Source organism: Monodon monoceros, unplaced genomic scaffold (assembly GCF_005190385.1).
Source record: "Monodon monoceros isolate NGI ecotype Baffin Bay Population unplaced genomic scaffold, NGI_Narwhal_1 Super_Scaffold_22, whole genome shotgun sequence".
Classification (NCBI taxonomy): domain Eukaryota; kingdom Metazoa; phylum Chordata; class Mammalia; order Artiodactyla; family Monodontidae; genus Monodon; species Monodon monoceros.
Genome location: NW_021703779.1, coordinates 108,235,484 through 108,250,046, shown reverse-complemented (window position 1 = coordinate 108,250,046; position 14,563 = coordinate 108,235,484). Strand labels below are relative to the sequence as shown.

General features: G+C 37.9%; 1 protein-coding gene across 1 annotated transcript in view; it reads right to left on the bottom strand.

Moving 5' to 3' along the window:
- The window catches only part of OCRL (OCRL inositol polyphosphate-5-phosphatase), a 59,592-nt gene that overhangs the window by 43,276 nt on the left and 1,753 nt on the right, over positions 1 to 14,563 (bottom strand). Inside the window, exons 3-4 of the mRNA XM_029240226.1 lie at positions 10,112 to 10,191; positions 7,306 to 7,344 (exon numbers count right to left, since the gene is read on the bottom strand). Coding sequence (XP_029096059.1) covers positions 7,306 to 7,344; positions 10,112 to 10,191 — 119 coding nt within the window. The remainder of the gene's footprint in view (positions 1 to 7,305; positions 7,345 to 10,111; positions 10,192 to 14,563) is intronic.

The following is a 14,563-nucleotide window of genomic DNA, read 5'->3' as shown; positions in this document are numbered from 1 at the left end:
ACTGGAACTCACCAAAAAAGATACCCCACATCCAAAGACAAAGGAGAGGCCACAATGAGACGGTAGGAGGGGCGCAATCACAGTAAAATCAAATCCCATAACTGGTGGGTGGGTGACTCACAGACTGGCGAACAATTATACCACAGAAGTCCACCCACTGGAGTGAAGGTTCTGAGCCCCACGTCAGGCTTCCCAACCTGGGGGTCCGGCAATGGGAGGAGGAATTCCTAGAGAATCAGACTTTGAAGCCTAGTGGGAATTGATTGCAGGACTTCCACAGGACTGGGGGAAACAGAGACTCCACTCTTGCAGGGCACACACAAAGCAGTGTGTGCATCAGGACCCAGGGGAAGGAGCAGTGACCCCACAGGAGACTGAACCAGACCTACCTGTTAGTGTTGGAGAGGCGGGGGGTGGATCTGTTTCACCGTGGGGACAAGGACACTGGAAGCAGAAGTACTAGGAAGTACTCCTTGGCGTGAGCCCTCCCAGAATCTGTCAGTAGCCCCACCAAAGAGCCCAGGTAGGCTCCAGTGTTGGGTTGCCTCAGGCCAAAAAACCAACAGGGAGGGAACCCAGCCCCACCCATCAACAGGCAAGTGGACTAAAGTTTTACTGAGCTCTGCCCACCAGAGCAACAGTCAGCTCTACCCACCACCAGTCCCTCCCATCAAGCCTCTTAGATAGCCTCATCCACCAGACGGCAGACAGCAGAAGCAAGAAGAACTACAATCCTGCAGCCTGTGGAACAAAAACCACATTCACAGGAAGACAGACAAGATGAAAAGGCAGAGGGCTATATACCAGATGAAGGAACAATATAAAACCCCAGAAAAACAACTAAATGAAGTGGAGATAGGCAACCGTCCAGAAAAAGAATTCAGAATAATGATAGTGAAGATGATCCAGGACCTCGGGAAAAGAATGGAGGCAAAGATGGAGAAGATGCAAGAAATGTTTAACAAAGACCTAGAAGAATAAAAGAACAAACATCTAGAAGAATTAAAGAACAAACAGAGATGAACAACACAATAAATGAAATGAAAGCTACACTAGAAGGAATCAATAGCAGAATAACTGAGGCAGAAGAACGGATAAGTGACCAGGAAGACAGAATGGTGGAATTCACTGCTGCAGAAAAGACTAAAGAAAAAAGAATGAAAAGAAATGAAGACAGCCTAAGAGACCTCTGAGACAACATTAGACGCAAGAACATTCGCATTATAGGGGTCCCAGAAGGAGAAGAAAGAGAGAAAGGACCCGAGAAAATATTTGAAGAGATTATAGCCGAAAACTTCCCTAACATGGGAAAGGAAATAGCCACCCAGGTCCAGGAAGTGCAGCGGGTCCAATACAGGATAAACCCAAGGAGAAACACGCAGAAACACATAGTAATCAAATTGGCAAAAATTAAAGACAAAGAAATATTAGTCAAAGCAGCAAGGGAAAAACGACAAATAACATACAAGGGAACTCCCATAAGGTTAACAGCTGATTTCTCTGCAGAAACTCTACAAGCCAGAAGGGAGGCGCATGATATACTTATAGCGATGAAAGGGAAGAACCTACAACCAAGATTACTCTACCCGGCAAGGATCTCATTCAGATTCGATGGAGAAATCAAAAGCTTTACAGACAAGCAAAAGCTAAGAGAATTCAGCACCACCAAACCAGCTCTACAACAAATGCTAAAGGAACTTCTCTAAGTGGGAAACACAAGAGAAGAAAAGGACCTACAAAAACAAACCCAAAACAATTAAGAAAATGGTCACAGGAACATACATATTGATAATTACCTTAAACGTGAATGGATTAAATGCTCCAACCAAAAGACACAGGCTTGCTGAATGGATACAAAAACAAGACTCATATATATTCTGTCTACAAGGGATCCACTTCAGACCTAGGGACACACACAGACTGAAAGTGAGGGGATGGAAAAAGATATTCCATGCAAATGGAAATCAAAAGAAAGCTGGAGTAGCAATACTCATATCGTTTAAAATAGACTTTAAAATAAAGAATGTTACAAGAGACAAGGAAGGACACTACATAATGGTCAAGGGATCAATCCAAGAAGAAGATATAAGAATTATAAATATATATGCACCCAACATAGGAGCACCTCAATACATAAGGCAACTGCTAACAGCTATAAAAGAGGAAATCAACAGTAACACAATAATAGTGAGGGACTTTAACACCTCACTTACACCAATGGACAGATCATCCAAACTGAACATAAATAAGGAAACAGAAGCTTTAAATGACACAATAGACCAGATAGATTTAATTGATATTTATAGGACATTCCGTCCAAAAACAGCAGATTACGCTTTCTTCTCAAGTGTGCACGGAACGTTCTCCTGGATAGATCACATCTTGGGTCACAAATCAAGCCTCAGTAAATTGAAGAAAATTGAAATCATGTCAAGCATCTTTTCTGACCACAATGCTATGAGATTAGAAATGAATTACAGGGAAAAAAACGTAAAAAACACAAACACATGGAGGCTAGACAGTAAGTTACTAAATAACCAAGAGATCACTGAAGAAATCAAAGAGGAAATCAAAACCTACCTAGAGACAAATGACAATGAAAACACGACAATCCAAAACCTATGGGATACAGCAAAAGCAGTTCTAAGAGGGAATTTTATAGCTATACAAGCCTACCTCAAGAAACAAGAAAAATCTCAAGTAAACAATCTAAACTTACACCTAAAGGAACTAGAGAAAGAAGAACAAACAAAACCCCAAGTTAGCAGAAGGAAAGAAATCATAAAGATCAGAGCAGAAATAAATGAAATAGACACAAAGAAAACAATAGAAAAGATCAATAAAACTAAAAGCTGTTTCTTTGAGAAGATAAACAAACTTGATAAACCATTAGCCAGACTCATCAAGAAAAAGAGGGAGAGGACTCAAATCAATAAAATTAGAAAGGAAAAAGGAGAAGTTACAATGGACACCGCAGAAATACAAAGCATACTAAGAGACTACTACAAGCAACATTCTATGCCAATAAAATGGACAACCTGGAAGAAATGGACAAATTCTTAGAAAGGTATAACCTTCCAAGACTGAACCAGGAAGAAACAGAAAATATGAGCAGACCAATCACAAGTAATGAAGTTGAAACTGTGATTAAGAATCTTCCAACAAACAAAAGTCCAAGACCAGATGGCTTCACAGGTGAATTCTATCAAACATTTAGAGAAGAGGTAACACCCATCCTTCTCAAACTCTTCCAAAAAACTGCAGAGGAAGGAACACTCTCAAACTCATTCTATGAGGCCACCATCACCCTGATACCAAAACCAGACAAAGATACTACAAAAAAAGAAAATTACAGACCAATATCACTGATGAATATAGATGCAAAAATCCTCAACAAAATACTAGCAAACAGAATCCAACAACACTTTAAAAGGATCATACACCACGATCAAGTGGGATTTATCCCAGGGATGCAAGGATTCTTCAATATATGCAAATCAATCAATGTGATACACCATATTAACAAACTGAAGAATAAAGACCATGATCATCTCAATAGATGCAGGAAAAGCTTTTGACAAAATTCAACACCCATTTATGATAAAAACTCTCCAGAAAGTGGGCATAGAGGGAACCTACCTCAACATAATAAAGCCCATATATGACAAACCCACAGCAAACATCATTCTCAATGGTGAAAAACTGAAAGCATTTCCTCTAAGATCAGGAACGAGACAAGGATGTCCACTCTCACCACTATTATTCAACATAGTTTTGGAAGTCCTAGCCACGGCAATCAGAGAAGAAAAAGAAATAAAAGGAATACAAATTGGAAAAGAAGTAAAACTGTCACTGGTTGCAGATGACATGATACTATACATAGAGAATCCTAAAAATGCCACCAGAAAACTACTAGAGCTAATCAATGAATTTGGTAAAGTTGCAGGATACAAAATTAATGCACAGAAATCTCTTGCATTCCTATACACTAATGATGAAAAATCTGAAAGAGAAATTATGGCAACACTCCTATTTACCATTGCAACAAAAAGAATAAAATACCTAGGAATAAACCTACCTAGGGAGACAAAAGACCTGTATGCAGAAAACTATAAGACACTGATGAAAGAACTTAAAGATGATACCAACAGATGGAGAGATATACCATGTTCTTGGATTGGAAGAATCAATAGTGTGAAAATGGCTATACTACCCAAAGGAATCTACAGATTCAATGCAATCCCTATCAAATTACCAATGGCATTTTTTACGGAACTAGAACAAATCATTTTAAAATTTGTATGGAGACACAAAAGACCCTGAATAGCAAAAGTAGTCTTGAGGGAAAAAAATGGAGCTGGAGGAATCAGACTCCCTGACTTCAGACTATACTACAAAGCTACAGTAATCAAGACAATATGGTACTGGCACAAAAACAGAAATATAGATCAATGGAACAGGATAGAAATCCCAGAGATAAATCCACACACCTATGGTCAACTAATCTATGACAAAGGAGGCAAGGATATGCAATGGAGAAAAGACAGTCTCTTCACTAAGTGGTGCTGGGAAAACACGACAGCTACATGTAGAAGAATGAAATTATAACACTCCCTAACACCATACACAAAAATAAACTCAAAATGGATTAGAGACCTAAATGTAAGACCAGACACTATAAAACTCTTAGAGGAAAACAGAGGAAGAACACTCTGACATAAATCACAGCAACATCTTTTTTGATCCACCTCCTAGAGTAATGGAAATAAAAACAAAAGTAAATAAATGGGACCTAATGAAACTTCAAAGCTTTTGCACAGCAAAGGAAACCATAAACAAGACTAAAAGACAACCCTCAGAATGGGAGAAAATATTTGCAAACGAATCAATGGACAAAGGATTAATCTCCAAAATATATAAACAGCTAATGCAGTTCAATAGTAAAGAAACAAATAACCCAATCCAAAATGGGCAGAAGACCTAAATAGACATTTCTCCAAAGAAGACATACAGATGGCCAAGAAGCACATGAAAAGCTGTTCAACATCACTAATTATTAGAGAAATGCAAATCAAAACTACAATGAGGTATCACCTCACACCAGTTAGAATGGGCATCATCAGAAAATCTACAAACAACAAATGCTGGAGAGGGTGCGGAAAAAAGGGAACCCTCCTGCACTGTTGGTGGGAATGTAAATGGATACAGCCACTATGGAGAACAGTATGGAGGTTCCTTAAAAAACTAAAAATAGAATGACCATATGATCCAGCAATCCCACTACTGGGCATATACCCAGAGAAAACCATAATTCAAAAAGACACATGCACCGCAATGTTCATTGCAGCACTATTTACAATAGCCAGGTCATGGAAGCAACCTAAATGCCCATCGACAGAGGAATGGATAAAGAAGATGTGGTACATATATACAATGGACTATTACTCAGCCATAAAAAGGAACAAAATTGAGTCATTTGTTGAGACGTGGACGGATCTAGAGACTGTCATACAGAGTGAAGTCAGTCAGAAAGCGAAAAACAAATATCGTATATTAATGCATGTATGTGGAACCTAGAAACATGGTACAGATGAATCGATTTGCAAGGCAGAAGTTGAGATACAGATGTAGAGAATGGACGTATGGACACCAACGGGGGAAAACCGCGGTGGGGTGGGGATGGTGGTGTGCTGAATTGGGCGATTGGGCTTGACATGTGTACACTGATGTGTATAAAATTGATGACTAATAAGAACCTGCAGTATAAAAAACCAAACAAACAAATAAAATAACTAATACTAAAAAAAAAGAAAAAAAATCATGTTTTTAAATAATTTTAAATGACATGGGAAAAGGTCACAATATACTGTTAAATGAAAATGCAGGATAAAAACTACATATGAGGATTCCAACTATGTAAAAATATAAATAAAAGACTGGAAGGAGATACATAAAAATGTTAATTACAATGGTTATCTCTAAGTCTCAGGAGCATAATTTTAATTTGATACTCCAAACTTTTCTGAATTTTCCTAATTGTACATAATGAGGATGTATTACCTGTAAAGGCACAGCTCAGTTTAACTTTTCAGCTTTGGATCAAATACCTATTTCCACACTAAGAACAGGACATTTAGGTATCTAATTTCAGCAGATTTCAGCAGCAATGTCAGTCACTGCTGAACAAACTTTGCTCAAATTTTGCTTCATTAGTGCTGTTCTTGCCTTCTGCTTTTTCTGTACAATAAGACATAGCTATTAAGTTATTTGCTCTCTTGGATACCTGCAGTAGAAGCTAGAAGCTGGAAGTGCTCAGCCTTTCAGGATCAACCCTTAAGACTTCCAAAATCTATGACCAAAAGAAAGAATTAATAAACCCAAACCAGAAAAAGTCTATCTAAACTTTGCAATACAAAATAATAGTGCCAAGGACAGGGACTGTGTCTAAGCAAAATTATGTATAAACTGATAGTCCCAAGCTAAGGGCCAAGCCCCACTCATCCAAGGACTCAGCCAAGAGATAAGGTAACCCATTTGATTTAGATTCATGTGGTCATATACTCTTTCCCACAGCAAACACAGAGTAGATACAGTAGCTTTCAAGTGCCCATTTTCTCCTCCCTATGTTAACAGAGTACAATTTTAGATGATAAATGGAGAACAGCTTGCACAGAAAGTCAGTGATGATTTGCTTCAAACAGATAAAAATGAGAGAACAGAAACAGTGAGAAGGAAGACCATGTTCTCGCTGATAAAGAAATGCCTTGAGAGGATGGCCTTAAATAAAAGACCAAAATTATTTTAAGAAAAAAAAAAAGGTATCCCTGGTACAAGAGGGACTATGTAGTCTCCCCAAATAATATAACAAAGGAAAACATTATGATTTAACATGCAAAAATAAAAACTGGATTGGGGGAGAAAAGCTTAAAACATAACAGCAGTTGAAAAAAACACTCATAAACCTTATGTGCTTTAAACACTTTCTGGCCCCTCCTACAATTTTCAATTCCACAGCAATGACTTAACTGATAGCAACAATACTGGTAGTTCAAAGAAGTTCAGCATTAGAAAAGCAGATCATATTTTCAACTTTTTAAAGATTCTTGCCAGCCACCTGCTTTTATTTAAGCTTAGGCTAAATGTTTTTGGGAGGTAATGCTAATTTGTATGGCTGCCTTAAGAAAATGGAGAATACAGGATAAAATGGTAAGATAAAAGTTGTACAAAAAAGGTGTCTTAAATACAGTAGGTATTCAAGTAAATATTTGTTGAATGAAAATCAACTCCATTCAGAAAGATACTCACTGTTTGAAGCTATGTCAATCAAAAGAGTTTCTTCTGCTTCTGAAGGAAAAGAAGAAAGAACAGAATCAGGGAAGAGAAAACCATTCATTTCAACCAAAAGAAGTATACACCTAACTAAATAACTACTTCTCTCAATCACCACTCCTAGGTTTTAGAACACATTAAAAAAATCCTTTGCTTTTTTGTTTAGCATTTTTAAAGGGGATTTTAACAGCACTACGTTCTAAAGACTATGAGCAATTCAACTAAAAGAAAAATTAACTGAACAAGTAACCACATGGAATGCCTCAAAGCAAATCAAGCAATGACAATAGCAGGGAATATAACATGTTAATCCAAGTGAAGGTGTTTAATTCCCCTCAACTATAACACACTAACTTAATATAATCTAACTGTATCACTTAGATAATTCTTATAAAAAGCCGAGAAAGTGACCCCAAAGGCCTAAAGATAATTCTTATAAAAAGCCGAGAAAGTGACCCCAAAGGCCTAAAGGCCCCTAGAGACTCAAATCTAGTCTCTGAAAATTTCAAATCTAGTCTCTGAAAATTTCCCAGGGACCTCATTACCTCCACCCCTGTCCCATACAGGAGCGGAGAATACTTGGAGTTCTTTATCTTCAGTCTACCATTAACACTTGTAGATCCAAGGCTTACCACACCCAACACGGAAGTATAAAATGGGCCAAAAAACAGTCTCCAAGTTCAGAGTCCTCTTTCCTCTCTATGGCTCACCTGGACTTCCTTCCTTACCTCTAGTGTCTAGACCCAACCCATCTCTTCCTCTCTGACTTCCCTGGATTTGGCCAACGGCATCTGCCCGACCCTCCTGGCTAGTTAAACTCTGGGTACTGACTCCTTGGGATTCGTTTGGATCTACCTTGGCCAAATGTAGTAGGCTCAGCCTTTCCTAGTTCCCTCACTAGCCTAGATTGTATATTTGGCTCCATTACTCAGGTGCAACAGAAGCAACTGATAATTACCTAAGTTGTCTAATATTAGAGAATAGTCTTGATACTTTTACTAGCATAATGAATGAAGCAAGGGACAACAGTGCATCAGGGCATAGGTATTACATGTTCACAACTGCTCTTTGGTAACTTTAATTCTTTAAAATCGAAGTACTTAGAGACTTTTCAAAATAGATGTACAGGTTGGGAAACAAAGGATGTGAAAACTCAAGGAGGTAACCGTTCCTTTTGTCATGGGGAACTACTGTGTGTGTGCACACATATTTTCCTAGATTCCAATCTAGCAACCTGCCATCTATTTCTTATTAAAAATAAGACTAAGAGAAAGAGGGTAAACAAGACTCTAGAAGTACTGATAGCACAAAAAGGTATAGAGTTAATAGGATACTAACATCACGTTCTTTGGCTTTTCTCCTCCTTAAAGGGCTGAGCATGTAACAAAGGGTACTACACTATGAAAACTGAGGTGACCACAGTAACTTACTATAGCATGCAGGTGCCTCGTTCAATATGTCTCTCTCACACAGGGCAGGCTAAATGGCTAAATAAAAGACTTAATTCTTCTATACAAGGTGGATTCTATTCACTGTGGGTATTTTTAATTCTTAATACATGCTCTCTTAAAAGGTCATGCCCACTTAGTGTTTCTACTTACAGAGATAAATCCTAAGGAAATAAGAGACATGCAGGAAGATTCATTACTTATTTATACTAACAAAAAATAACCTGAATGTCAAACACCGAGAATAACTACAGTATAGGCCATTCATAAAATGGAATAGTATACAGTTATTAATAGCATGTAAAAGCACTTATAATATGATGGCATGTGGAACAGACAAAAATCTACATACAGAATGAGTCCAACCCACCCTAAAAGTTGCAGGTGTAGAAAAAAGGAAAATGTTAGGTGTTTATCTCTGAAGGATGTGAATTTACTTATTTCCTTTATAATTTTCTGCTCTTTCCAAACTTTTTACAGTGTATATATATATATATATATATATATATATATATATATATATATATGTTTTGTGATAAAAAAAGTTGAATGTAGTTTAAGAAAGAAGCCATGCAAGGTAGGATTCAAGTTTTCCAAGAAGCTACAGCTGACACAGAATGCCTGTCTGATGAAGCCAATGAACCCACTGGAAACACAATGCATTTGTTCTCTAATAATCTATTTCCTTTCTAGAGCGATATGAAATGACAGAAGCAACACCTCCTACACAAACCTCCCAGTTTTTGAGTCTCATTGTAGCAGATGAAACAACAGATTTTCTGTTCTCTTTCCCCAAATTCGAAGGCAGGAAGCCAAATATTTCCTCCCCAGAGTCGATTTTCTTATGATTCACCAATGCAAAGGTTTGAGAATCAGCACAATTGAGTGTAAGGTATTACAATCTGGCAAGGCTTGTTGCCAAATGTTTTAATTTCAGATAGTGTGGGGAGAAAGTGCTGAACGCATGTGAATTCAAGTGACCTTGATACTTTACAATGAGCAGTGTATCAGTTAAACCCAAGAATGTGATTTAAATCCACATATAGGTTCATCAGCATAAAAGACTACCTACATAGGTAACAGACTACATACATCTCTAACCCCAGCCAGGGTAGCAGGTAAGAATATATATATTTCAATATAATCCTTCAGGGTTCTTAAACAAAGCATTTATCATCTTCTCAATGGTAGATGAGTAATGTTATCTTTTTGCATAGAGTGTAATACATTTCATTTTATGTGCAGTGACAAATTTAAATATGTATGGTATTATACAAAGCAATAATGACCAAGGAAAAACATTATAAAACTAGCTAAGCAATTAAAGCTAGTACCTTGAACACATCTAAAGTGGCTATTTATAGGAATGATATCTTGAACATGCTGTTCCTTCTTGTGCAACCGGATTATTAGCCTAGGAAACAGAAGAATGCATCAACGAATAGCTACTGAAAAACTCAAACATTTAACGACAAAATACATTGCTGTGTTGTTATACAAATCTAGTCTGTATTTATTAGACTTGCTGTATCTTGTTCCCTGGATCTGAGTATCATGATGATATTGCTTTAGGTCTAAAAGCATATTAGTGGTGATCAGTATCTGAATACCCACAGTTCTATGCCATAGAGAACATAAAGTAGTCTATGTCCTAAAAACAGTTTACAAACTTAAGAGCATGAATTACAGTGCACACACCTTCAGATGACGCATACCAGAGAGAAGAACTAATAGCTAGGTGTGAAGTCCATGAGGGCAGGGACTATGGCTGTCTTTTCACCATAGTATTTCTAGCACCTAGTACAGTACCTGGCACATAGTAGTCACTCAAGTTTGTTGAATAAATGTATTATAAATTTCATCAATTAGCTTCCTGGTTATATTCTCATGGCTTTTATCAAAGAATGATTCTATCTCTTCAAACAAATATACAGGTTCATGGAGAAGTAAGAGGAGGTGCCCAGCCAGCTGAATCAGTCAAAATAATCCCAGTGACCAATAAAGTAGCAGATATCACAACCAGATTGCCTTTACATCCCTTGTGTTTTTACCATGGTTTCTAATTTCATGATAGTACTTCTGGTAAGCATGACTGAACTTGGCCCCCCCCAGTATGAAATGCAAGATTTCTAAATTCCTATGTACTCCTGAAATACTAATTTTCATTTACTACTTATTCTTAGTGGCCCACAGTCAAGGTATAACCTACTGGTAAATGGCCATTCTGAACATCTCCTACCTTCCCCCCAAATCACTCTTCAAGTGGTTCTTTTTGCCAGGAACTCTCTTCTTTTGTTCCTGAGACCTAGCTCAACTATCACCTCCTCTGTGAAACTTGGCCTCATGCCCTTTGCCTGCCCCTCAAATAGAGCACTTAACACACTCTGTTATAGTTACATTTATTTCCCTCAGATTTGAGCTCCTTGAAAGCAAAGACCCTATCATATTCAGTTTTGTCACCTACCTAATAGATGCTCAATAAATATTGGTTGAATAAACAAACATTTAATTAAGCTATAAACAGAGATGAATTTCTAAATACACCTTTTCAACATGTGATATTAGAAGTCATTGTTCCGAAAGGTTTGATTTCCATTTTGTTGTCTTTTGGGGAGGCTTATCGTTTTAGCTTTTTGAAATTTTTTTCAAATGTGTTAACTTTGAAGGAGTTAACTTGGGGAAAGGAACTGCTTAGACAGGACTAAGGGAAATAAAAGTATTGATGCTGTCTTTCTGCTCTGATCCTGCTTGCCTAATTTGCAGGGGTTTAATATTTTAAGGTGACTACAAGAATATGGGGCAGACCCTTTTCAAACTGCAAAGTTCGTGAGTCAAGCAGAGAATCCTATAAACACAGATGGAAACCAGAAAGTAGATAAGATTGACAAAGCAAGGGTCAAGGAGGAAGAGCTTACTTTGAGGAAAATGAACACAAACCAATATAATTCCCAAGTAACATAATATAGAAATGGTGTTGAACATCAGCAGTAAAGATTCATTTGGATTGTATTGTTAAAAACCATCACAAAACAGACAATGACATGGATGGACCTTGAGGGCATTATGCTAAGTGAAATAAGTCAGACAGAGAAAGACAAATACCATATGATCTCACTTATGTGTGAAATCGAAAAACAAAAACCAAAATACTAAACTCACAGACACAGAGAACAGATTGGTGGTTGTCAGAGGCAGGTGGTGGTGGTGGGGATGAAATGGGTGAAGGGGGTCAAAAGGTACAAATTTCCAGTTATAAAATAGATAAGTCATGGGGATGTAATGTACAGCGTGATGACTATACTTAATAACAGTGTACTGTATATTTAAAAGTTTTTAAGAGAATAAATCTTATGGACCTAGTTGCAGGGCAGGAATAAAGAGGCAGACATAGAAAATGGACTTGAGGACACCGGGTGGGAGGGCGAAGCTAGGGCGAAGTGAGAGTAGCATCGACATACATACACTACCGAATGTAAGATAACTGGACACTACCAAACGTAAGGTAGATAGCTAGTGGGAAGCAGACACATAGCACAGGGATATCAGCGGGGTGTTTTGGGCCCGCGGGGGGGGGGGGAAGGGGGGGGGGGGGGGGGAGGGAGACGCAAGTGGGAAGAGATATGGGAACATATGTATATGTATAACTGATTCACTTTGTTATAAAGCAGAAACTAACACACCATTGTAAAGCAATTATGCCCCAATAAAGATGTTAAAAAAAAAAAAGATAATTGGCTGGTGGGAAGCAGCAGCATAGCACAGGGATATCAGCTCCCGGGCTTTGCGATGACCTAGAGTGGTAGGATAGGGAGGGTGGGAGAGAGGCTCAACAGGGAGGGGCTATGGGGACATATGTATGCATATGGCTGATTCGCTTTGTTGTGCAACAGAAACTAACAGGGTATTGTGAAGCAATTATACTCCAATAAAGATCTATTAAAAAAAAACAGAGAGAGAGTAAATCTTAAAAGTTCTCATCACAACAGGGCTCCCCTGGTGGCGCAGTGGTTAAGAATCCACCTTCCAATGCAGGGAACACGGGTTTGAGCCCTGGGCCAGGAAGATCCCACATGCCACGGAGCAACTAAGCCTGTGTGCCACAACTACTAAAGCCTGCGTGCCTAGAGCCCATGCTCTGCAACAAGAGAAGCCACCGCAATGAGAAGCCTGTGCACCGCAACGAAGAGCAGCCCCTGCTCGCCGCAACTAGAGAAAGCCCGTGCGCAGCAACGAAGATCCAATGCAGTCAAAAATAAAAATAAGTAAATAAATTTATTAAAAAAAAAGTTCTCATCACAAGAAAAAGATTGTTGACTATGTGTGGTAATGAATGTTAACAAGAATTATTGTGGTGATCATTTCACAATATATACAAATATCAAGTAATTATGTTGTACACCTGAAACTAATACAATGTTATACATCAATTATTTCTCAATTTAAAAAAGAAATGCAACCCCCCAAAAAAATACCCATCACAAAACATAAACTGGGAATTTAAGTTAATTCCACAAATATTTATTTAATATCTACTACATGTTAGTCACTAAATAAATTGTAACAAGAGAGTAGGGCAAAGAATAAGAATAAAAATTCTACCTAAATCTAATCATTCCTTTCAATACAGAAAGGTGAAAAATAATAGGTATATGGCAAAAAAATGGAAATCAGAATTTGGTAGTTGGAAACAGAAAAGAGTAAAAAATTGTGAATGCAGACCCAGCATTATCCCTAGGAAATACTTTGATTTGTTCAAGGAAGGTTAAAGATGAAACAACAGGTGGCATCATAATCCATTTGCCTTGAAAAAATGAATGTTAGTGTTTGATTCCTTGTGTGCAAAAAAGCCTTACCTTTAATTGTAATTTTAGTCTCTCAAGTAAATTTCTCCCATGGTTGATAGCAGGAACTACAGAACTAAAGAATGCAATAGGCTTCAAGTTCTAGGATAAAAAGGCCCAAAGTAAACAAGTTCTGGACACTCAAGTCAGAGAAGGCACTCAAGAGACCAGGATTTGAGGGTTATATATGGTTTGACAGTATCAGGTGTCTCCAATAAATGATTTCAAAAGAAACTTCTCCGACAATGTAATGACTCAGACAAATGACTTAACTTCTCTGCACCTCAATTTCTATATCTAGAAAAGGGGGATGATGATGATGATATTACAATTTCACAGTAACCCTCACATGAGGGTTAAATGAACTAATTCATGAAATGCTTAGAAGAGTACCTGATACACATCAAGCCATTGAGTGTTAGTTTTGCTATACCCTTAAGTTTTACAGAACTGGAATACAGAATTTGATTTCTCTATGGGGAGGACACAAATAATCAGGAGAGCTACCACTGCAAGGTTAAAAGTTCTTCCAGTACAAGAGACCAGACAGAATGAGGCATTTACCTCAAGGCCAGCTGCTCACTCCCTTATCAGCTGAATAGAGTTCCAAACCTACCAAACCAAGGGACCAGATCCTGGGATGTGGTCATCTCAACAATGTAGCTATTTTATTTAATCCTTATAATTTTGTTTTTAAGAAGAGGAAACCGAGGCACAAAAAATTTACTGATTTGCCCAAGGCTTACATCTTCCCACTCTATTCTTGCCTTTGGAAGTGGCAGTGGTGTTCCACTTTTCAATTCACTTTTCTGTTGAATTTACTTTCATTAAACTGGTCTTCCAGGGTTTGATGAAATCTGGGAAAAATAAAATGAATTTATCACATCAACAGAACTGACCAAGCAGGATCTAGGGAAGAGCTACCTCCATAGAACCAGTTGACGT